At 36.2% G+C, this 24,969-nt stretch overlaps 4 protein-coding genes across 5 annotated transcripts; all 4 read right to left on the reverse strand.

Moving 5' to 3' along the window:
- Nucleotides 1–265: 265 nt before the first annotated feature.
- On the reverse strand, nucleotides 266–3,053 carry LOC139092339 (sodium- and chloride-dependent glycine transporter 1-like). Its single transcript, XM_070642688.1, has 7 exons — nucleotides 2,923–3,053; nucleotides 2,711–2,856; nucleotides 2,311–2,454; nucleotides 1,946–2,162; nucleotides 1,432–1,786; nucleotides 1,219–1,373; nucleotides 266–1,111 (listed from the first exon to the last, which is right to left on the reverse strand). The coding sequence occupies exons 1-7, from the start codon at nucleotides 3,051–3,053 to the stop codon at nucleotides 430–432; spliced, it is 1,830 nt and encodes a 609-aa protein (XP_070498789.1). The 3' UTR covers nucleotides 266–429.
- Nucleotides 3,054–5,548: 2,495 nt separating this feature from the next.
- LOC139092153 (sodium- and chloride-dependent glycine transporter 1-like) lies at nucleotides 5,549–10,111 on the reverse strand. Its single transcript, XM_070642462.1, has 7 exons — nucleotides 9,688–10,111; nucleotides 8,563–8,708; nucleotides 8,023–8,166; nucleotides 7,745–7,961; nucleotides 6,692–7,046; nucleotides 6,482–6,636; nucleotides 5,549–6,327 (listed from the first exon to the last, which is right to left on the reverse strand). Exons 1-7 carry the CDS (start codon nucleotides 9,915–9,917, stop codon nucleotides 5,646–5,648), a joined length of 1,929 nt encoding a protein of 642 aa, XP_070498563.1. The 5' UTR covers nucleotides 9,918–10,111; the 3' UTR covers nucleotides 5,549–5,645.
- Nucleotides 10,112–11,020: 909 nt separating this feature from the next.
- Nucleotides 11,021–15,202, reverse strand: LOC139092154 (sodium- and chloride-dependent GABA transporter 1-like). 2 transcript variants are annotated; one of them, XM_070642463.1, is made up of 6 exons: nucleotides 14,817–15,202; nucleotides 13,963–14,013; nucleotides 13,360–13,505; nucleotides 12,584–12,950; nucleotides 12,059–12,413; nucleotides 11,021–11,996 (listed from the first exon to the last, which is right to left on the reverse strand). In XM_070642463.1, the coding sequence occupies exons 1-6, from the start codon at nucleotides 14,969–14,971 to the stop codon at nucleotides 11,157–11,159; spliced, it is 1,914 nt and encodes a 637-aa protein (XP_070498564.1). In that variant the 5' UTR covers nucleotides 14,972–15,202; the 3' UTR covers nucleotides 11,021–11,156. The 2 variants fall into 2 exon arrangements, with proteins under 2 accessions (XP_070498564.1, XP_070498565.1); XM_070642464.1 differs by lacking the exon at nucleotides 14,817–15,202 and adding an exon at nucleotides 14,268–14,598.
- A 4,409-nt stretch (nucleotides 15,203–19,611) lies between these two features.
- Nucleotides 19,612–24,959, reverse strand: LOC139092223 (sodium- and chloride-dependent GABA transporter 1-like). The gene is made up of 7 exons (XM_070642549.1): nucleotides 24,482–24,959; nucleotides 22,810–22,860; nucleotides 21,800–21,945; nucleotides 21,509–21,652; nucleotides 21,208–21,430; nucleotides 20,709–21,063; nucleotides 19,612–20,646 (listed from the first exon to the last, which is right to left on the reverse strand). The coding sequence occupies exons 1-7, from the start codon at nucleotides 24,643–24,645 to the stop codon at nucleotides 19,810–19,812; spliced, it is 1,920 nt and encodes a 639-aa protein (XP_070498650.1). The 5' UTR covers nucleotides 24,646–24,959; the 3' UTR covers nucleotides 19,612–19,809.
- Between the last annotated feature and the right edge of the window lie 10 nt (nucleotides 24,960–24,969).

Below are 24,969 nucleotides of genomic sequence, written 5' to 3' on the forward strand. Positions count from 1 at the left end.
GACTTTAGTAATTGACAGACGGAAGCTAGTGATAGAGCCAGCATTAGACGTCATCTGAGGGTAGTCATAGTTCACACTTGTTCTGTACGCCTAGCAAAGTTAGAATTCCTGAATTGCATGTGTAGAAAAGGACTTCAAAATCCTTAACATACCGAAAAAGGAGAAGTTCTCGAACGATATATCCGACTTTTGACATTATCTCATCGCGGCAATAAGTCCACGTGCGTCTAGACATGATAGTAAGTAAGTAAAAATAACAAAGCTATTCTTAGAACAATTAAATAACAGCTGTTTATTGTCAAATACAATACAATTTATATTTTTGATAAGAATTTTTTAACAATTTCACTAGAACAGTGAGTAACAACATAACCATAACATATGTACTTAATAAGCTAACCTTAAACCTTAATCTTAAATTAAATTAAATCAATGAATTGCCGTTCTGTCAACTCGTTCACCATCCACCTCTTGTGGTCCCCAATATTTAGTCGGTCTAAATACACTCATCTTATCATCAGCCTTAATAAGTTCAATAATACCAAACACAATAAACGGAACTAAAGTTGATAATCCAAACATCCATCCGAGAATATCAGCCCATACTGGGAAAATATAATCTCCGAATTTCGTTGGCTCAATGCCAGTAAGAACAAATATGAAAATTCCAAGAATATAAATTGGTGTGATGACTACCCATGTTGCACGCCAATAATATTTGACGAAATTCCACAGTTTCATGCCCATTTCAGCAACCATAGCAAGTGTGTTGTTTACTCCATATGCCCATGACAATGACACAATGATGCCAAAACCAATCAAAAAGATTGCCCAACTTGCTGTGTGATATTCCAAAAGTGTGAATAAGAAGATTCCACCAGGGCATGTCATTGGAATTCCCATAGCAAATCCAGTCATACAAATCCCAAAAATCACCAGCCATTGCTTCTTCCTTAAATGTGGCCATTGATCTACAATCGTAGTTGTTACTAGCTGCACACCAGCAAATGTCGATCCTAAACCGAGGATTATCATCATGAAGAAGAACAGCACAGCCCAGACATTTGATGCTGGCATGAGAAGTATCGCCTCGGGGAAGGTAATGAAAGATCTGAGAAGATTAATATTTGCTTTTAATTTTATTTCCTTGAATTTTGTAAATAAATCATAAAAAATTGAACGAAAATTGGATTTCCGTTACTTTAAAGATATACTCACAATCCAGGTCCTGAACTGGCAACATCAGCAATATCAGCATCCATAGCATGTGCTAGAAATCCGAGAATTGCAAACACAGCAAAGCCATTGTAAAGTGCAGTTAAGTAATTGATGACTGTGACTATTGTGGCATCAAAATGACAGTTGTTTGTGAACTATGAGGAATCAATATTAAGTCAGTAATAGCTTATTCAACAGCATTAAGTCATTCACCTTATTATAAGACGAAAGTGTCACCAAAGCACCAAAAGCCAAACTGAATGAATAGAAAATTTGACTGCTAGCATCTCCCCAAACTGATGGACTAAGCAGCTTGTCCCAGACTGGTGTGATGTAAAACACAATTCCATCATAGGATCCAGGCAGCGTTAGTGCTCGGACGAGAAGTGCAGTGAGAATGACATATGGGAATGTAGCTGTAAAGTAGACAACTTTTCCGACAGACTTGACTCCTTTGACAACACAAAGTCCACACAGCATCCATGCAAGGAATAGACAGATTAGGATTTGCCAGCGGGGATATCCAAAGTTGTACCAGGTTGCGTCCCCAATGCCTAGGACGTGTTCACTGAAATTGTTTGAAATATGGAATCGAAATTAGAATCAAGTGGTTGTGTCTAGAGCCGTATTCAGGGGGTATAGAAGCAATTGGATATCCCATAAACCCAGCTTCAATCCTTAACAATCTCTACAAGATACAATATAACTAAATAATCAATTAACTCACTAGAAAAATTCCTCAGACGAAAGTCGTCGATGAATAATATCATTCAAGTGAATATATTCAGTTCCATTCATGCAGAATGTCGCATTAATTGGTAAAAGATTTCTTGGTGTGCATATTTCGTCAATTGTCTGACATCTATCTTGAAAGAATATTTCATCAAATTGTGTTCCTTGATTGTTTTCTTGACATGCTATGTCGGCAACTAAGTTGTAGCAACCTTTGTAAAAAATTGAGTTTTAGTGAAAAATTCGGTAAATTAAGTTGATTGCAGAGCTGGAAATGGAGTCAAATTTCAGGTTGAATCGACTTTTTCATACACTGCGTGACATCAAGCTATGGATTATAGGAATGAAGCGTCAACTTACGGTCAGTATTCCAGTCATTATCACAGGAGCCCCAAATTAGATTCGGGAAGAATGACTGATAAAAGTAATAAAACACCCACGCCAGAACAACAAAATAATAGGTGAGTAGCAATGACATTACTACTATTGAGCTGTATCCAAGTCCTAAAATGAAATTATTGAAGAATTAGTTCCAAAATACCAAATGCGACACAAATGGCCATCTTGATGGATGGGATTGCATCGTTACATGAAAGCTGCGGAAAGCACATGGCATAGAAATGCCCAATAATCCGATCCCAGATTAACTCGACTCTAGTCTGAGCCTGGAACAAAGTCGATTGTAGCTCGTGTTTTTCGGCATTTCCATGCCATGTGCCCTCCGAGGTCATCATGTGCCACTCGAAAATATCCAAATTACCTTTGAAAAATGGCGCCAAATAAGCAAACGCCTTCGTCGGTCCCAATCCACTGTACTGTCCAATAATCAGCTCAGCAAAAAATACCGGTAATCCAATAAAAATAGCAGCTAATAAGTATGGAATTAAAAAGGCACCACCTCCATTTCTGCAAAAATACCCAATATATTCAATTAATAAGCCTGATAAGAATCTCAGTTCCGATATTAATCACCTATAAGCTAGATAAGGATAGCGCCAAACATTTCCTAAGCCAATTGCGAAGTTCATACATGATAAAATAAATTCGATTGGATTTGACCAATTTCCACGCTCTTTTGTGGCTTTCTTCTCTTCTGACGTCATGTTGATCTGCAATTATTAATCAGACGACGACTCATAATGACATTGCACTTAAAAAAAATTGATAAGTGGAACAGCAATCAAAACTATCAATAATACGTGAGCCATTAAGTGCCGTAAATTTTTCTCGTACTTTATAATTGATCTTCATTGAAAAAAAGTATTGACAAAGGGTAAGCCAAGCAAGCTGTCTACAATAAATCAGGAGTTTTTAACCGATAAGATAAGGCTGTGTGGTGTAATATTTGATTGAAAATAGCAAGCGATTCCGAAAATTTTAGTGAAATTTCTGAGTATTTCGGGAGAAGGTTGCTTGTGGGATTTTTTATCAGTTAACTTTTGATTGCATTGGATTTATTAAGTTTGAGGATAAGGGTTACGACGGCATTTAAACATTTCATAATGCAGTTTGGATCGATGCACTTGAATTTCTTATCCGAAAAGCATATGTTGCAGAAATTGTCAGAAATCAGGCGATAGACCGACTTGACTTAAGCTTGAGGCTGAATTTCATCGGATCTAGCCTAGGACTGAATTCATGGACACTTTTACGTCGTGTGCCTTCAAGACGACCCTGATGATCGTTTGGAAATCCAACACTAAGCCGGCGTGACTCTGGTATGTTTCAAACCGAATCTGGCACCAAGTGTGAGTCACTCCAGCCTGAGACTCCATTTCGATCGTTTAACTGTTTATTCCTATTCGTAGAAGCATCAAATGCCTTCAATGTCAATAAAAATTAATAGAGATTAATGTTATTTCTCATGTCTTCGTTCATGACTTAACACAATTTCTTCATCATAATCAACTTGCTTTTAAGTGACATTGCAGATTTCATTGATAATTTAATGTTTTTTTGAAAAAAAAATATCAATTTATGATAAGCTTAGCTTATCAAATTACGACAGCGTAAACCGTAATGTAGATTATACTGTTATTCCCACGTTTTCGGAACTAATGCACTAAGTAGTCTGCGTACGATAAATGGTTTTGATTTGAGATTTTGGAAATTATTCAATTTTTCACAAATTTCAATGTTTATTCTTCGAAGTTCAAAAACAGATTGAACTTTTGTATGAAAAAGGGTTTTCAACTATGTAAAATATATATTATTCAAATCTCAAATGACCGTTATAACACTTGTATGCATAATTCAAATCTCAAATGAACGTTTTGACACTTTTATGCATAATTCAAATCACAAATGACGGTTAAAACACTTGTATGCATGAAATTCAATCTTCTTTGCACCGTCCTTGAATACATCCACTTGTTACACAGTCATTGACACAATTTTTCAATAACAAAATATCCATTTTTCATTCACAATGGTTCTATTTTCCTCCTCACTTAAGGCTGGGTTAAGAAGAACACAAAGCTTGTCGGAAATATTTTATTTAAATAGCCTCCTGGGATCACTTATTATTTATTATTCATGAAACATTGTTCTGAGAAGAATCGAGCATTAAATTGCATATTGATTGAATTTTTTCACCATTCACAATTTATTTCTGTTCCTTTTTTTTTGGTTCTTACCTTAGCCACACTTTTCGGTAAAATATTCTGTCTTGATGTTTAGTTACCGATTTTTATACCCAATGTGAATTAAAAGGAAGCTTATGATAGGACGACATTGATAACGAAACATGATAAGTTTTTAATTGCAATTTGATTCCACATAATTGAAAAATAATTGAAGACACGATAAAAGATTGAACTTTTTAGTGCTGAAAACTGAAAGAATTGGAACTAATAAAATCATAATTTAGTTGCCAAGTTTCATTCATTAAAGAAAGGCTGGAAAGTCCTGCGAAAACAAGTTGTTAAAATAAGATAAAAATGAAAAAAAGGTCGGCAAAATGTGAGGATTTCTTAAAATATCCACCAAAAATATCAAAAGCACAAAAGTGCTTTGAGGTATTTTCGTGTAAAAAACCAGTTAAAGCTAAAAAGACTTGACTTATTAAGATAGCGGGTCAGGGATGTAGTCAGGAATGTCATGAGGAGGGTATTTTTGTATGGATCGTGAGCTTGCAAGTGGTTCGAATCCCACTATGAACTGTAGGTCTATCCACAAGGCTCACGCAGGTCACAAGACTGGACTCTTCAATTATTATACATCAGGATCGCTCTCCAAAAACGGGAGTGGGCAGGGTAGACCCCTAAAATCCCCACTTCCTGAATAAGCCCCCGGTAATCGGAACTTATATCAATATCAATGCAGAAAGTAATCTAGTGGTCATAAGACTTAGTGCTGATAACGAGTTGAATGGGATGTATTCAGTAAATTGTTTTGTCAAATGCCCTCAATTCTGTATTGGGGTCGATCACTAAGTACGTAGCGTGAAAAATAACCCAACTCCTCTTCGAAGCATGACTTGCATTGCCTGAGACACAATGACGTCGAAGCCTATCCAAACATAAGAAAGTTATGTACTTAATGAACAGCCCCAATAGACAGACAGACACACATCATTACCAATTAATACAAATTAAGCTACAATTTTAGAATAAATTTGATTATTTTATTGCATAAATTTAAAAAAAGTCATTGCTCAAAGAAGCATTTTTACAATTTTATTTACAAAATCTCAGCTACGTCAATAGAGCTCGATCAATTCGTCGTCCATCAACCTCAGCTGGTCCCCAATTTTCAGTTGGCTTGAACAAATAATTAATATCTCTAGATTTAATGACTTCAATAATCGCAAATATGATGAATGGCAGTAATGTTGATAGACCAAACATCCAGCCGAGTACATCAGCCCACACAGGAAATATATACCCGCGAAATTGTGTAGGCTCGATGCCCGTTAATATAAATATAAACACGCTGACAGTATAAATCGGTGTGATGACGACCCACACGGATCGCCAATAATATTGCACAAATGTCCATAATTTCATTCCCATATCGGATATCCAGCCTAATGTATTCTTCATACCATTTACCCATGAAAGGATCACAACTTCCGCAAAGCCAATAAGTAATATAGCCCAACTTGCTGTGTGCCATTCCATAAGGGTAAATAAATAAATGCCACCATGACAAGTCATTGGTATACCAAGAATAAAACCACTGAGACAAACGCCAATTGCAACTTTCCATTCAACCTTTCGTAAATGTGGCCATTGGTCAATTATAGATGTTATAATCATTTGTACGCCGGCAAATGTTGATCCCAAGCCGAGAATTATCATCATGAAGAAGAATAAAATTGCCCAGACTTGTGGAGCTGGCATCAGTAGTATAGCTTCGGGGAAGGTTATAAAGGATCTAAAATGAAATGAAAATTGCTTTAAAAAGGATGTCTAAAGCAGTAAGAAGCATGTTATGATGATGGAACCATCAAGAAAACATATTTTGTGGATATAAATAAGTAAGTGATTATTAAAGGATATTCAAAATGCTTATTTGAATTGATACTCACAATCCAGGACCAGAACTAGCGACTTCCGACACGTCAGTCTTCATTTCATGCGCTAAGAACCCGAGGATTGCAAATACAGCGAATCCATTGTAGAATGCAGTCAGATAATTTATGAAGGATACTATTGTGGCATCAAAATGACAGTTGTTCGAGAACTGTAAGCAGAATGACTTGTTAAAATTTAAATATCCAGCATGTCAACCTCCTTACCTTATTATAAGAAGCCAGTGTAATCAACGAACCCAAAGCCAAACTGAATGAGTAGAAAATTTGACTGCTTGCATCACCCCAAACACCAGGACTCAGCAACTTGTTCCAGTCAGGTGTGATATAGAACATGATACCATCATAATAGCCAGGCAATGTAACAGCACGTATAAGGATGGCAGTCAGAATAAAATATGGAAACGTAGCCGTAAAATAAACAATTTTTCCAACAGATTTGACTCCTTTAAGTACAGCTAAAGCACAAAGCATCCATGCGACAAATAAGGAAATTACATTTTGCCACTGAGGATATCCCCAATTATACCACGTTGCATCTCCAATACCCAAAACGTGCTCGCTGTTAATGAAATGTAAAATAGTTTTTGGGGAGAAATTAGAGGTTAGGAAGTAGAATTATGAGTTTAGTGAGTAAAAGGGATTTTTGAGTGTAGATGGATATTAAAGGCAATTTGATTGTTGATTTAGGAGGTTAAATTGAACAAAATTTGTTATTAGAGTTAATGACAAGTTCCTGAATGAACAAAAATCCAGAAGACACACGTCGTTGAAATGGCTGAAAATCCTTCCTCAGGCTAGCACGATTCTTGCCCGAGCGTGACTTCAGATTCGATGAAATACAGTCTCAGGTCAACTAGTTTGGAGTCAAAGTCATGTTAGACAAATTTTCGATCATTTCTACACCGTGTGCTTTTCAGGATGTACGTTAGAACTAGATATTAATCAGTTATAACGTATTTTTGGTCACTCGTAGCCATAACTCAGTCCATGACTAATTTTAACACATTTTTGTCTACTTAATGAGCCATTCCTAATTAACACAACTCGGTTAATCGATCAAAAATCCGACTCCAGGTCATCGTGACTCTGGCTTGAAGGCAGATATGATTTGATTCCGACAATATGCCTCAGTCACCTTAGACTGCTGTCGGGCTTTGGATCGATCAACCGACTTGTGCTATTCGTGACTTATATCCACTAAATCACTCAAAAATTCACTTCATTTCTAATTTTAAAGAAATTTCCATCAAAACTCACTAAAAGAATTCCTCAGACGACAGCACACGATGGATAATCCTATTCAATGGTGTAAATTCTGTTCCATTTAAGCATCCACTTGAATCAACTGGATACAAATTCATTGGTAGACAAATTTCTTCAATCGTTTGACATCTGTCTTGATAGAAAATTTGATCAAATCGTGTTCCTTCATTTGCCTCTTGGCATGCAATATCAGCGATTAAGTTGTAGCAGTCTAAAATAAGGTAAAGATAGATGAATTATTGATTTTGAGGTTAGAATCTGAAAATGCTTACTTGGAGAGTTCCAGTCATTTCCACATGTTCCCCATATCAAGCTTGGAAACAGCGATATGTAAAAGTAGTAAAAGACCCATCCAACAATCACAAAATAGTAAATTTCAATGAATGTGATGACCATAAGTGTACAATAGCCGAGTCCTGAGGAAGTAAAGAAGACAAATCTTTATCAGATAAAGCGTACAACTGACAGACGCTAGGTATAAATATTTGACATGAGAAAAACGCAAAAAATTTATGGATCTTGAGATAAGGACGAATTGATGACGAAAAAAAAAGTATAAACAATTGGATATGATAAGAGCTGAAAGGTATATAAAGTGACTTTATGCGGTTGTTAAATATAGATTTTGGTGCAGTGGGTAAAATTTTATATCAACAAAGGTTGTAAATATTTATAAAAATTTTGTTTGGAGAATTTGCAGCTTTCATATGAAGGCTAATAGCTACCTAATCGATGTTATTTTAAGCCTTTCCGCTGAGAACTCACAAAAATTCTTATCAACCGGCTTAATAATGATTCACAAATATTCTTACCTCTAAAGAATGGTGCCAAGAATGAGAAAGCTTTGATGGGAGCAAGTCCACTGTACTGTCCGATCACAAGTTCAGCAAAGAACACTGGAAGACCGATGAAGACTGCAGCTAATAGATATGGAATCAAGAAGGCACCACCTCCGTTTCTAAAAAGGAATAAGAAATTTTGTAAGTAATTTAGTAAGAATAAGGATCAACCACGTTTAGCATATATAGTCGTCTTAGTCGCATGTGACTGCCTATGCTACACACACATGTACTTTCAGACTTCTAAATAGTAAAAATCAGATTTTTGACACTCTAACCACTATTCCACTGCTGGTTTTTCTTTGTCAAAAAATCTCTTCAATTTCCAACGCGTTTGCGGCTTAACCGGAAGTGCATTGACCACCAACATTCGTTCCTCTCCCTGAATATGCCACAGTTGCCGGGAGGAGAAGGCGTCAACAACTTCACCAGTCCTCAATTCTTCAATTTGCCAAGGTCTTTCGAGTCAAAAATCCAAGCCTCCGTTTCAATTTTTGCAGCAACCCTCTGCATCGCCACAGAGTGCCTGAAAGGTACTTCCAAAAGGCACCTTGTGTGAAAAATGATGAAAATGACTCTGATTTTGAATCGAATTAGGTAAAATTCAATCTCACATCAGAGCCACGCTGCTCTGGTGACACTGTTTCCGACTTATTCACATCATGTTCCATTAAAGACATGTCCGACCTCACCTTGACTTGTCAATTTTAGAATATTGTCAAATTCCTTCCAAAACATTCCAAAACCAAACATAACCTCACTTCCAGTAGCTTAATATGCATCAAAATATTTACTTTAAAAAAATTCCATACCATAATCTATCCAACGTAAAAAATATTGATTGCCATATAACTGATAAGCGTGTCTCGATCTAGCACACAAAAGTATTTAAGATTAAGATCTTTAATCCATTAATCTAGAAATAATCTCCGAAGTATATAGGACTTAATTTATTTTATGCATTAATTTTCACTTTGTGGACATTAGGGGTTAATTTGAGGACATTGAAACTACCTCACTGATTTTCTCATTTTACCTTACTTTACCGTACGCAAGAAGTAATCTTAAAAAAAGTGTCATAAATCAATTGACAAATACCTGTAAGCAAGATAAGGATACCGCCAAACATTTCCCAGTCCAATTGCAAAATTCATACATGATAAAATAAATTCAACAGGATTTCCCCAATTTCCACGTTCCTTGATTAGTTTTTCACTGGAAGCACTTTGTGAATCTTGTGAGATACCAGCGGATACGCCCTCAAATCCAATATCACTTCGTGATGGATCAGGCGGGAAGTCGTATGACTTTACACTTTTTTTCTCCATTATCTTAGTTCCTTTAACTTTTTAATCACATGAGCCAAAATCGACTGTCAAAAAATTTGATCGAAAAGTTCAGCAAAATTTTAATTATTTTTTTGTGGCTATTAAATCCTCTGATAATTAATATGTATACTGTTTATCTTAATCACTTCAATAAATCAGCACAGACTTTTTTTGTTTTTTGCTACCTACACCGACCACACTCCGACGAGAACTATTTAAATTTGACATTGTGCCGATGATTTATATCAATAGATAAATTAAGCAAGAGCTTAAGATAACAAAAAAAATATAAAATCTGTAAATTGATAACGATCGGAATCTAGTTTCTATCAGAAATCAAAAATATCAAACGGTTGACTTTCAATAGAACTAAAAATATTGAAAAAGTTTGGGTATAAGTGGAAAAATTAAATTTCAAAAGTTGAGCAATTGATTAATTTTGAAGATTTATTGTTCGGTCGTAAAAGAGCTTTTGAAGCTTTGGTACTGAAAATGGAAATTTTTATTAAAGTTAGTGGATGGATTTATGCTGATTTGTCGAGTAATCTCAGAATTTTTATTGTATTAGATATGATCCTTTCTGAACGAAATAAATGAACAGTCTCAAAAGACACACGGAAAGAAGAACAATTCAACTCCAGACAAGCGTGACTCTTGGCTAAGGCCAGATTTTACTGAACCTGGTCCCAGGCCTGAGTCCAAAACTGGTCCAAGGCATGTTTCCGAATTTTCAAAATCCCGCCACCAAGTCCGGATTTCATCAAATCATCTCAGTCCCGAGACTATATTTCACCAAATCTAGTGCTAGACCTAAGTTCGAATTTCATTGAATTTGGTCTCAAGACTGAGTCCTAAATTCACTGAATCTGATTCCAGGTCTGAGTCCGGATTATGCTAAATCTAGTCACAGTCTTTAGTCCAATTTTCTCTGAATCTCGAGACTCGAGTTCAGATTTTACCAAATCTGATCCCAAACCTGAGTCACATTAGCCTTGTCCCAAACTTTTTGAAATTCCTATTTTGAGTGCCTTTCGGAAATGAGACATACACACAGAAGCTGAAAAAGATTCTTTTAAATTTCACAAAAAATTGAAAACACAAAATTAAATGCCTTAATTGCTTTATTTTATCTAATTTACTTCACTAGCTTATACCTTGAAATCAACTTCATGTCTTAATGTCATTAAACATAAACATTTTATCAAAATAAATGAGATTCCAAATTAATTCCTTCATTATCTAAGGTAAAACTAATCCTCTGTCAACCCTCTGTCCATCAACTTCTTGAGGTCCCCAATTCTCAGTTGGTTCCAACAATGCTTTCCGATCCTTTGTTGTTATCAATGAATAAACACCAAACAGTACAAATGGAAGAAGTGTCGACAATCCAAACATCCAGCCAAGTGTATCAGCCCATACTGGAAAGACATAGTCACGGAATTCAGTTGATCCAAGATCAGTCAAAATGAAGATGAAAATTCCAACAGATCCAATTGGAGTGATGACCATCCATACTGATGACCAGAAGAATTTTGTTGCTTTACAGAACTTCATTCCCATTTCACGGATGCTGTCGTATGTACGTTCCATTCCATAGACCCATGAGAAGATGGCAACTTCACCTGCGCCGATCAGCAATATAGCCCAACTTGCTGTGTGCCATTCCATCAATGTGAATAGATAAATGCCGCCTTTGCATGTCATTGGAAGTCCAGCAACAAAACAGCCCATGCAGACACCAGCTGTAACTTTCCATTCCTGATTCCTCAAATGTGGCCAATGATCGATAATGGATGTTGAAATCATCTGAACGCCTGGAAATTGTGAGCCCAGACCTAAAGTCAGCATCATCAGGAAGAACAGAATAGCCCAAGCTTGCGATCCAGGCATGAGTAGAATCGCTTCAGGGTATGTGATGAATGTCAATCCAGGTCCACTAGTAACAATTGTTTCTATTGGTTCCTGCATGGAATGCGCTAAGAATCCAAGTGTCGCAAAGACCACAAAACCTCCAAACAATGCAGTTGCAAAGCTCACAATTGATATGAAAATTGAGTCATAATGGCAGTTGTTGTTGAACTGTTAATTAATAAGAGATAAGCATGTGCTGATTATTACAAAAACGTGTCATTAATTCTCACCTTATTATATGACGATAAAGCCACAAGTGATCCACATCCAAGTCCAAGTGAGTAAAATATTTGACTGCTTGCATCTCCCCAAACTCCAGGACTCAACAGCTTCTCCCAGTCAGGAATGATATAAAAGAGAATTCCTTCATATGATCCAGGCAATGTCATTGCACGGACCAGCAAAGCTGCCAATACTAAGTACGGGAATGTTGATGTAAAGTATGCAACTTTACCAATGGAATGAATTCCTTTAACAAGGCACAAGTAGACCAATACCCAGCCTATTAAGAAGCACAGTACAAGCTGCCATCGTGGCCATCCCCAATTCTCCCATGATGCATCACCCAGTCCGAGAACGTTCTCACTGTGAAATTTGCATATTAAATTAAATTCTATACTCAATTAAGCTTGACTAGGTCAAATGAGTCACAGATCATTAAATTTCAATTTTCATACTAATTGAAATTTATTGGAAATCCAGCAAACTGAATAGTTTCTCATTTAACGCTGATTGTCACAAAATTCAATACTTACTAATAAAATTCCTCGGATGATAAGGTACGATTTATAATAGTGTGAATTGGAATGTTCGTGCTAATTGTAGAATTAAAACAATGAGTCGCATTAATTCCAACAAGTCCAATAGATGTGCAAATATTGCTGACATTTGTGCATTGTCCACGATAAAATATTTTATCGCTTTCATTTCCCACGTTATTTACTCGGCAGTTGACATCTTCTAATATGCTGTAGCAATTTTTTGTGTTCCATTCGTTATCGCATCTACCCCAAGTCATGCTCGGGAAAAATGATGTGTAGAGATAAAACAGCACCCATGCAATTATCAGCATGTAGTAGATCGAGACGAATGTGATGACAATTAGAGTGGAGTAGCCTAGTCCTGTGGGAATTAAATGTGATGAGATTGGGTTGATGAAAATCTTAAGTTTTGAGGAATTATGTAGCTTAGTTTATGAATTCTTGATGACTCGACCCTTAACAGGCAAAGATCATGCTTTTATGATACAGAAGGATCACTAAGGTACCTAAAAGCGGTGTCTTTGAATTTTAGGGGACGTTGAGACTTGAATATGATCGCGAAAAATCCGGGATATGCCGATTCCATCTCGAGAACTCATGTTATAGCTCTTTGGTGGGCAACTTGTGTGCCGCAGGACAGTAGTATACCAACAAAAATGATTGAAAATGCCATGAACCCTCTGCTTTGTACCGTTTCAATCGAGGCTTACCATCAAGGTGTGCCGTCGAAACTACAAGATTGCCCACTCCTGCTGTAACTAGATGCTTACCTTTAAATAATGGAGCAAGAAATTCGTAAGCTTTTATTGGTCCCAATCCACTATATTGTCCTACAATCAGTTCTGCAAATAATATTGGCATTCCGATGAATATTGCAGACAATAGGTAGGGTATGAGAAACGCGCCGCCGCCATTTCTGCAAGAATAAGTTAGATTAAAGTTAGCAAAGCTTGATGTAATACTGGATGTTGTTGTTGAAGTTTGGGTGGAGTCTAGTCGAGTCTATAGAAAGTTTATGTCGACTTCTAGATCTGCCTGAGCGGCTAACTTGACGTATTGGATAGTTTATAACTAGACTTAAGGTCTTTGTGATAGGGCCAGCAACAGAGCCAGATGGAAGGCCTTTTGTGGAAAAATGACATTAGTCAATAAGTAGGTCTAGACTTGAGGTAATATCCCGAACAGACAACAAACATGCTTGAGAATACGCTGATAAATTTGAGTACACTCCATTATATCGATTGGACATCCTCATTTACGCGTTCATTTAGGTAAGCAAACGCTTATTGTCTGTTAGGGATAATTTGACATTTTGTCAAGTTATCCACACGGACTTGAATTATTTCCAGTATTACAGTAACTCCTTAACTTACCTAAACGCAAGAAATGGAAAACGCCAAATATTTCCAAGTCCGATCGCATAGCTGAAAAGAAAAAATATTGAAAAATTATAAAAATGACTGATTCTGTTTCTAGACAGCGAAAAAGCGGCAATGATCAAGTAGTAAGAGCGTCGGACTGATTCAGTTTTTTATCGAAATTATTTCCAATAACCAGACAGTGAAAAAATATAATTTTGGATGACCTTGAAGGCATATGACGTAAAAATTTCTAAAAATCAGACCACATGCCGGTGTTAGTCTGTATTGGTGCCGAAATTGGTTTCAATCAGACTCACGTTGGTCTGGTGCTGGATTTTGGATTTATTAACCGGCTTGTGCCATTCGTATTATTCCTTCTAGATTGTTCTATAACAATAATGCAATTTCGGCTATTTTTCGATAAAATCAGGGGAATGCCCTCTAAAAAATTCGCGCAGACGATGACTCAATTCCCCCTAAAATAAATCTCCGCAATTTCTAAGATAAACATTATTCCGACCAAACATAAACACGATACGGTAAACTAATTGTTCTCAATATACGCATGTATAGTCGTATCTATGGCAAATAGTATACTCATCACAAAAAAGAAAAACTTATGGATGTATTAGTTGTACATAGAGAAAAAGAAGTAATACAGCACAGAAATTTCATCATTTACTTCTGACGCGAAAAAAAAACACGTGCGAGTGAATCATAAGAATTTAATCAATATGCTGAATTGTATTCCTTAAAAGAATGCAATATTCTCACGGTTTCGGCAAATTTTTCCAAGGTATAGACAGTCAATAGTCAGCATAATGTCACAAAATATGCAAAATTATGAGAATTTTCAATTTTCATACCTTAAACACGACAGAATAAACTCAATCGGACGGCTCCAATTATTCCGTTTTTGTATCAAATTGGCTGACGACGAGTCACGTGGAATGGACGTTACATCAGCTACTGGAAAGTACAGCGGTGTTGATTTCAATTTATCTTCCATATTTACTGTCATATCCAATGAAAAAATTTCCTCGAGAAAAATTTCAAGGCTTTATTGTCAGAAACCTTTATGTCTGGCTTTATACCAATCGCTAGAAAAACTCGGATGCTGTGAGGAACTTGTGGAGAAATACGATGAAATAAATTATGAAAGTTTTTCTAAATTCTTCAATCATCAGATCAAAAACTTATTAAATCAAAGCACACAAATTAAATTTATGGACGAACGTCAACTTTACCGAACAGCACAAAAAAATCAACTAACTGAAAAATTGTACTGCGCGATGTCTTATATACACATTTCTGTGTATTTCTCTTCTTTCAATTACAACAACAATTATGCTTACAGAAACGAACTAAGTGTGCGATGCAATAGACGATATGAAATATAGGAACGAAGTTCTGGATGATAAGCAGGAACACATTAGTCACATCTTTTAGGAAAATATGATATTTTGTGCCTTAGTGCTGTTCTCACAGCATGAATTTTTAATCCAAACCCAAAGATGTTGGAACTACGTGATCAAACGCTTGAATTTCGGCGGGTATATGCAGTATAAATCACAAATTAACAAGACTTGCGAAAATAAATAACTGAATCGAATTTTGCATAATTTATTTAAAATATATTCGAACAATCGAGCACAATGTTCAATTTAAAATTCAATTTTTTATTAATAACAAGATCAAATGAAAGTTGGGCTGTAAAAAGGTTTTCTTCTTGCTGCTGTGGATCTTTGTACCATTCATCTGATTTAAATTTCAAGTTTATTGTGAAACAAAGAGGCTTAAAGTCAGGGTTGGTGAATTTAATTGATTTTTGTCAATGATAGGATGGAAGAAGGGGAGGATATCTAAGGATTATGGTCGTGTGGGTTGCCTATAAAGAGGCGTAAAATTGGGGAATTTCTCATACAAAATGTATTATATATTTATTTAAGATTCGTATTTAAAGGGCGTTCACCCGAATTATTAGGAGGCAATAATCATAATTTTGACATTTTAAGCACGGAACTTAACCTGATTGACACATACCCAAATGTTGTATTTTGTCCATATGACATCTAACCAGAATATATAGTTAGTGACATCCGAGTGTCTGCCTCGAACGGTATGTTCATGTTGTGACTCTCGCTTTAAGTTTGATTTGACAAAATCGTATAGCTTGCTAGAACCTTGCTTGACTGTTGAAGTGACCTCTTTTCAAGCAGCAAAAAAGCGGAAATGGACACTGGTCTAGTCGGATGGACACTATTCATCGATATTTTCACGAAGTGTGTCTTTTGGGTGTCATTGAAGAAGTCATTCAAGTGGACGTCACATGATTCTAATTATATGGTCCACTTGGCTATTATTTGTACCCTTTAGTATGCCGATTGGGTTGAGCAATGTGCAAAAAAAAAATCAAAATTTTGATGGTAAAATTCTCAAATGATAAAGCGTTCGAACGATTATGTCCAGTAATGTACTCAAAAAAGCATATCGAATGAATCAGTGGCTGGCAACCTTTAATTCTTCGTGGCACAGCATGGTGGTTAGCTTTATCTGAAACTGCACACAGCATTCATGGCATTTTCAACATTTTTGACGACAAGCCATAGCACACAAGTTGCCAATTGTCAAAAATTAAAATTCAGGTCCAGCATCACTGGATTAATCGATTAAAAATTCAGCACTAAGACGACATGACTCTGACTTGGTGCCAGATTGGGTTTAAATTCTCCACCATTCCAGAGTCAAGTCGTCCTGATGCTAGAATTTGAATCGATTAATCGACTTGTTTTATTAGGTAGTACAACTACTGCTGATAGTTCCTTCTGTTGTTGCTTTTTGTTTTCTTCTTTAATGTCACTCGACAAGTAATTTCATGTTTGCCAACACTTCAATTGCTCGAATGTCAATTTGAAAATTTTAAAATTCACCAAAACTCCTGGGATAGACAGCTCAATAAGTAGAAGCAAAAAATGACAAAAGTCGACAACTTTCAAAACTTTTAAAGCGATTTATGATCGTCAAGCAACGAGCTTTTTTGAGTTTGTTTACCCACTAAAAGTACATTACTCTCGTTTTGTTTGACCTTTCGAGATTAGAAACTTGCCAAACTTTCCCACATACTTTAACATCTCCTTCTTTGCATCTCTTGAAATTATTTTGATGAATGACTTGAATTCTAATTTTTGACAATTGGTGTTAATGTCACCATCTGTAGACTTTAACACTGAAATCTAAACTTGATTAATTATTAAATGGAAGTATACATGTATGAACAAAATCACGTAGACATAGTCACGCGTGCGAAAGAAAACATTTTGGAACTACAGCTACCGGCAAAATTTGAAGATGTTTGTGCTTTTACAAACAGAAGTAAGTGTTGTTTTTGTAGATAAACATTGGAAAATTAAGTGACTTTTAACTATGAAGTTGCTGAATGTTTATGGCAGAATATGTATCTAGATTCTTGGGTGTGGGTTCAATTCTTATTCATTCTCGAGATCTCATTCATAAATTGTTGAAGCTTCATAAAGAATCTGTTGACTTTCTTAAGAATAGAAGAAATAATCCCGAACAGCACAAGTCTATTAAGTGATCTAAAATCATGTACCGAATTATCGTGATTCTGACATGATATCGGACAGAGCTCAAAGTCAACTTTAAGTTTGCAGTTGAGTCGACTTCAATCGACTTTCCCATACAAAATTCGTGTCGACTTCGAACTCTTGTGTCAGATTCGGCTTAAATCCTCTGACTTAGTGCTAGATTCAAGTCAGAGAAATGTCGACTTGGGGTCGGATTTTGGTTGATTAACCCAATGGTGGAAATGCCATGAATCGTCGTGTGTTGAATCGTCAAAATGCCGTGTGCTTTATCATTCGAGTCTTACCACCAAGGCGTATCGTAATAAATCATAGGTTGCTCACCACTGGGCTATACAGTGTTGTCCAAACTGTATGCCGTGACACACTGATGTACCCCAGAACAAGTACAAGTGTGCCATGGCTCAAAACAATTTGGACAACACTGGCGAAAGATGTCAAAGCAGAAATGATATCAAGTGATATGTAGGCGAATTAGTCATTTTAATCTCAAAACTATATATCCTTCATAAAACTCAGTTATACTCAAGTTAATGATAGAGACACTCATCATCATTAAAATGTTCCTTATAAAATCTTTAGAGCTTAAAATCATGCATCCTTACACAGAATCAGTTAAAGTTCAAGATTTTTCAATCAACGTAGGATCAACGTCGAATGCAAACAACAAACAAGTAAATTGACATATACCCACATTGTTGATACATCTTAAAGCAATCATCAAGAAGAAAATTTTCTGACATTTTCATTCATGGGAAACAATTCATTGAGAGAAAAAAAAATCTAGAAAATTTTGTTGTTCATTCAGTATTTCTTCTATTTTTATCGATTTCACTTTGAATTTTAAATGAATTTGGCATGTTATTGAAATGGAAAGAATGAGAACCCTTAGGAATGTCTAGTAAATGGGCAACAATGATATTAATTGTTGAGAAACATTTTTAGTTAATTAATTTTAGCCAGAAGGTGGTTCACAGAATTGTACTTTTTTCTTGCAATTCAATTAGGGACTGTTCTAAGTAAAGTACTTCCATTTTTGAATATTGATCGTTATTTTGGGACGTAATAAATGAATGATCACTAAGGGGTTTACTCAGATACTAACCTCTGCTGACCGTACAGATCAATTGTGATCTACGACATCCCTCAGATGCTACCTAAAACTGGCCCAATCCCTGGCTTCTCCTTTACAAATTTCTAATACCAAATGTAATTCTATACTCGGATATTGGGGAGTAATTAGGGTCAGGGGTGAATTCAGTCAATTTTGGGATATGGACCACATAAACACTTCCTTAACTTTTGCTCTGATTCTGACAAACAAGTGACTGTAAGCAAGTTGGTTGGTGCAACAAGTTGATTGATTAAGGTAAATGGGTAAATCGTGTATTCCCTAGGAGTCCGAATCATCTGGCAGAAACTATGGATTCCATGGATTTTGTGGAATTTGTGGAATCCATGGAAATCATGGAATTATAATAGTTAGTCTAATTGTACAATTCGTCCTACTAGTCTTGGTCTCAAAGAGTTCTGGGAAGGAGGCTGTTGATAGAGACAGTATAGCACTTGGTATTGGCAATGTGCAAAGGTCAGTCAGCGATAGACCTAATTTTAAACGTCAACTGAGAAAAGTCATTGATCAGAGCTGATTTGCACGATCAGCGAAGTAAATAACTAGTAAGTCTCGATCTCGGCTTCTTTTTGACGGCCGTTTGTTAATCAACGGAGCCGCCTTTCATTTCGTATCAATAAATGTATCCATGACGAAAACTCAAAGCATCCAATGCGAAGCTTTCTCAATTTGTTTCACTCAGGTACATCTCAAACAAATTCAATTCCAACTCACAGTTATTTATGCATATCAAATTATAGCAACTCCAGGTAGCTTCATATCAAGTCAAATTCTAAATTCGTTGCATATTGTGCAAGCATTCTACTGTATGATGCTGATTGCATCTTTTAGAAATGCTTGAAAAAGCAGAAGAAACGACATTAAATTCTTCATTTTATCCACATGAGTTATTAGGAATAATAAAGTTCATCATCAAAAGAATATGTGTTCATGGAATGTTTCATAACAGAATATTTTATTTCCATTATAACTAACTTTATGTATGAAATTCGGAATGTTGATATTTAAAAGTACAAATATTCATTTTTTTCTATTAAATCTACATCTCTAATATCTCTGAGTAAGTTAATATGACTTTAATGCTTTTATGAATACTAAATTGTTTGTAGCCATAAGCAGCAACTGCTAAATGGTCAATCCTCTGTCAACTCTATGTCCATCAACTTCTTGTGGACCCCAATCTTCAGTTGGCTGTAACAATGACTTGCGATCCTTTGTTGTTATCAATGAATGAGCACCAAACAGAACGAATGGAAGTAACGTCGATAATCCAAACATCCAGCCTAACGTATCAGCCCATACAGGAAAGACATAGCCACGGAATTCGGTTGAGCCAAGATCAGTCAAAATGAAGATGAAAATGCCAACAGAGCCAATTGGAGTAATGACCAGCCATACTGACGACCAGAAGAGTCTTGTAGCTTTTATGAACTTTATTCCCATTTCGTAAATGCTGTCGAAAGTTCTCTTAAGTCCATAAACCCATGAGAAGATGACAACTTCGCCTGCGCCAATCAGTAAAATAGCCCAACTTGCTGTATGCCATTCCATCAATGTAAACAGATAGACTCCACCATTACAAGTCATTGGAAGTCCAGCAATAAAGCAGCCCATGCAGACACCAGCTGTTACTTTCCATTCTTGATTCCTCAAATGTGCCCATCGATCAATGATGGATGTGGAAATCATCTGAACGCCTGGAAATTGTGAGCCCAGACCTAAAGTCAGCATCATCAAGAAGAACAGAATAGCCCAAGCTTGTGATCCAGGCATGAGTAGAATCGCTTCAGGGTACGTGATGAATGTCAATCCAGGTCCACTAGTAACAATTGTTTCTATTGGTTCCTGCATGGAATGAGCTAAGAATCCAAGAGTCGCAAAGACCACAAAACCTCCAAAAATAGCTGTTCCAAAATTTACAATCGATATAAATATTGCATCGAAATGGCAATTGTTTTTAAACTATAAATAATGATAAGATAAGCACATGCTGTTTATTAATAAAGTATGTCATTAGTTCTCACCTTATTATATGACGATAAAGCCACAAGTGAGCCACACGCAAGCCCAAGTGAGTAAAATATTTGACTGCTCGCATCTCCCCAAACTCCAGGACTCAAAAGCTTCTCCCAGTCAGGAATGATGAAGAACATAATTCCATCATATGATCCAGGCAGTGTCAATGAACGGATCAGCAGAGCAGCTAATACAAAGTACGGGAATGTTGCTGTAAAGTATGCAACTTTTCCAATAGAATGGATTCCTTTGATAAGACACAAGTAGACTAAAGCCCATCCTATAAATAGACACAGCACAAGTTGCCATCGTGGCCATCCAAAATTATACCAAGTTGCGTCACCAAGCCCTAAGACATTCTCACTGAAAAATATTAAAATTTAATTATAATTAACGGAATTAAATGTGATTAAAATGTATTTTGATAATGATCACGGCAGGGAAAACCTGAATATAAATAGAACCTGAACAGCAGTCACGCATAAGGAGATTAAAAGCATTACTTACTAATAAAACTCCTCAGACGACAATGTACGTCTAATTATGCTATGCATTGGTACATTCACATTAGCTGTTGAGTTAAAGCAGGTAGTAACATTAACTCCCAAAAGTCCATAACTAGCACATACGTCGGCTACTCGTCTGCATTCTCGTCGATAGAAAATTTGATCATTCTCATCATTCATGTTATTTGTACGGCAATTTACGTCTTCTAATACACTGTAGCAATCTAATGTATACACAAAAAAAAGTCATTTTTTTATCATGTACATCAATCTCCTTTATATCTGGCACGCGTATGACTCACAATCAGTATTCCAGTCGTTATCACATCTGCCCCATGTCATACTTGGGAAAAATGAAGTGTAAAGATAAAATAGAACCCAGGCAATTATCAACATATAGTAAATCGATACAAATGTTATCACAAGTAGTGTCGAATAGCCTAATCCTATGAAAAATGAAAACAAAACGATTCTTATATTTTTGATTATTTTGTTTTGCGCAGCTTTTCGGAACTGATAAGATTTCAATTTTTTATTAATTTATATCCCCAGACACATTAAGTGATTATGAATTATTATCCAAAAAGGCTTACCTTTAAAGAGTGGTGAAAGGAAGCTATAAGCCTTTATCGGTCCTAAGCCACTGTATTGTCCGACAACTAGTTCAGCAAATAAAATTGGTAGTCCGATGAAAATTGCTGATAATAAGTAGGGTAAGAGGAATGCTCCGCCGCCGTTTCTGTGAGATGAGAAATTGATTGAGGTTAGTGAAAGGACATAGAAATAGGAATGGGGTGGATAGGGAATTTAAGGAGATTTTCGGGTTTTTCACCAAAAATTCTAGCAAGTTAAAGAATTTCTCCAAAAAGATGGATTGACAGCAACACAATTTCACCTTCACCCCCTCTGGTACCATCTGGGTTAAGTGACACGATGAGGAGAACCAAATCCAAAAATTGGGTCAAAATCAGTCATTTCAAGGCAACATTACGTATTGCCGTTAACACGACAACGCAGCAGTGCTCTAACAATTACGTTGAGTTGTCTCGAATAGACACAAATTGGTTAATTGTACAAAAATCGTAGCCCAGGCCGGCGTGACTCTGATTTTTGCCTCAGACAGAAGTGACTCTGACTTCGGCACCAGGCACGCGTGACTCAGACTACGACCTCAAGTAGGCGTGACGTTGACTTCAGTTACATGCCAGTGTGACTCCAATTTTGACCCTAGACTGGCCAGATTTTAAGTTTGACCCCAGGAAGGCGTGACTCAGACTTCGAGTCCAAGTAGGCGTGACGTTGACTTCAGTCACATGCCAGTGTGACTCCAATTTTGACCCTAGGCTGGCTTGATTTTTTTTCGACCCCAGGAAGGCGTGACACTGACTTAAGCCACATGCCGGCGTGACTCAGACTTCAAACTCCAGACAGTCGTGACTCAAACTTCGACTCCAGGCCGACGTTACATTGGGGTTTAATAAAAAATCAGTTTAAATTTAAAAACACTTTGCCAGAGTCACCCCGCTCTGAATTTCTGATCGATTAACCAACTTGTGCTTTTCCAATGTTCGATCTAGTTCAATGAACAGATCAATATATTTACCTGAATGCCAAAAACGGAAATCGCCAGATATTTCCAAGTCCGATTGCATAGCTGAGAATGAAAAATAAAATAAATATAAATTTCGTAATGTCTGTTTAATTTTTCAACAAGTGTCTAAAATCTTGATATCCTTGTTTGTTTATGAAATTCATTTATTGCTGCTTTATCGTTTTATGATTTGTTTAGCTTTCCATAAAAAAGCAGTTCTGTTGTGGATTTTTCGTACACGAGTATGATGTTCGAGAAAGTTAATAAATTTTAATGATAATTGTTTCTGCAAACAATTGAATATCCATTAAGACATATTTGATATGTTGATTTATATGCAGGAAGGAATGTAAGATGAACTGCGGTTAATGACTTTATTTCATCGGAGCTAGAGCTTAAACTTGTCAAAATGTTTTAATTAATTAACTTTTTATCATAAAGCCTATTTAATTAGACTTTTTGGAGCGCTTATTATAAATCAATACATTAATTTGAAATGTTTCTAAAATCTATGGCTTATTGTTGATCGTAATTGGGGGTCTAATTCTAATTTTAGATTGCCTGAATGGAAATTGTAGAACTTTGTGTCTAAATGAGTTTGGAATTTAAAAATTCGACTCTAAATTAAGGATTTCCGATTCCGAGATCGAAACCAAGATTTCCCGGATATTCTCGATCTCGGTCTCCGTCTCGAGAATTGGTCTAGACCAGGACTTCGGGAAACCATACTCTAAATAGCTCCAGACTAAAATGATTAAGGATCACGTCATAAATGACATGATAATTTGAAGTAAAGCTCATTATCATTTTTGTCAAAACAAAAATGTGTCAAGCTATAATAGAAACCAGGACAAATGTCTACCAACAGAATAAAATAAAGACAATAACATGAGTTAAGGTATGCCAAAGTGATAATCATTTATGTCTACAAAATTTCTTTTTGTTAACATGTCCCGAGCAGCAATGGAGTTCAAATTGACTAGATAAAACTTCTTAGGCCAAAGATCGATGTTGAATTGAATTTTATACGGCAGTATCCAAGCTGAGCTCCGAGTCGAATCAACTTCGAACTATGCTTAATCCACAATGTTCTATACCTGAGATGGATAGTTACTCAAATCTTTCAGCACTGATCTGCACGAAAAGCATACTTCACAAAAAAGTAAGAAATTTTTTTGAGACCAGTGTAGCATGGAGCTGAATTTAGCTGAATCTGACTTAAAACCAACATCATGCCGGTCGAGGTACACTTTTTCTCGGCCGTGTGCCTTTCACGTCATTCGTTAAGAATGATACCAGTCTCTAAATGTATCTTCTGTATCATCAACGTCAAACTTGGCAGCAGTCATATTTACAAATTAATTTAAAGACATGCTATCACTTCGTCAATTTGAAATTCTATGCTGCACGAGTATCATATCATTTTGTCATATCTCTCTCAATTTCTTGTTGTTACATCAGCTCAAGAAAGCACTCCCGAGAAAATGTCTCGTTAGTGTCTATCCTTTAACTTTTATATGGTATTTCACTTTTTGACTTAAGCTAGTCCAACAATGATTTAATATCACTTTAATCCTTAACAGAGCTCGAAATAGACTTGAACTTTGACTTAAGTCGAGTCTTCCATGCAAAATCCTAGTCGACTTCACGCTCTAATCCTTAATATCCAAACCAACAAACTTACCTCAAACACGTAAGAATAAATTCAATCGGTCGACTCCAGTTGGTTCTTTCGCTAACCAATTGCGTTGTTGATGATGAATTCGGCTCATGTGGCAACGTATTACTGCTTCCTTTCTCAGAATTCGATGGAAAGTCAAGCGACGTTGATGTTAATTTATCATCCATAATTCTCAGTCAATCAAATGATGAGTTTCGAATCTCCTCGAAGTGAAATTCAAGGATATGCTTTTAAAAATCAATAAATAAAAATCGTATACGAGTAATTAAAAGAACTCAGATGCTGTGAGGAACTTGCGTAGGAAGACTATGAAATAAGCGACGAAATTTGTTCCGTTTATTTCAATCATCAGATAAAATCTTTTATATCTGTACAGTAAGAAAAATCTAGACTTGCTATTAAGCTTTTTTTTTGCAGTTTAAGTTCCGACTTCACCTCAAACGTACTACACAGAAATGAAAACTGACGTTGAATGAATCGTGCGCCGTCTT

Source organism: Chironomus tepperi, unplaced genomic scaffold (assembly GCF_022539635.2).
Source record: "Chironomus tepperi strain 1889 unplaced genomic scaffold, CSIRO-AGI_Ctep_v1 contig_298, whole genome shotgun sequence".
Lineage (NCBI taxonomy): Eukaryota > Metazoa > Arthropoda > Insecta > Diptera > Chironomidae > Chironomus > Chironomus tepperi.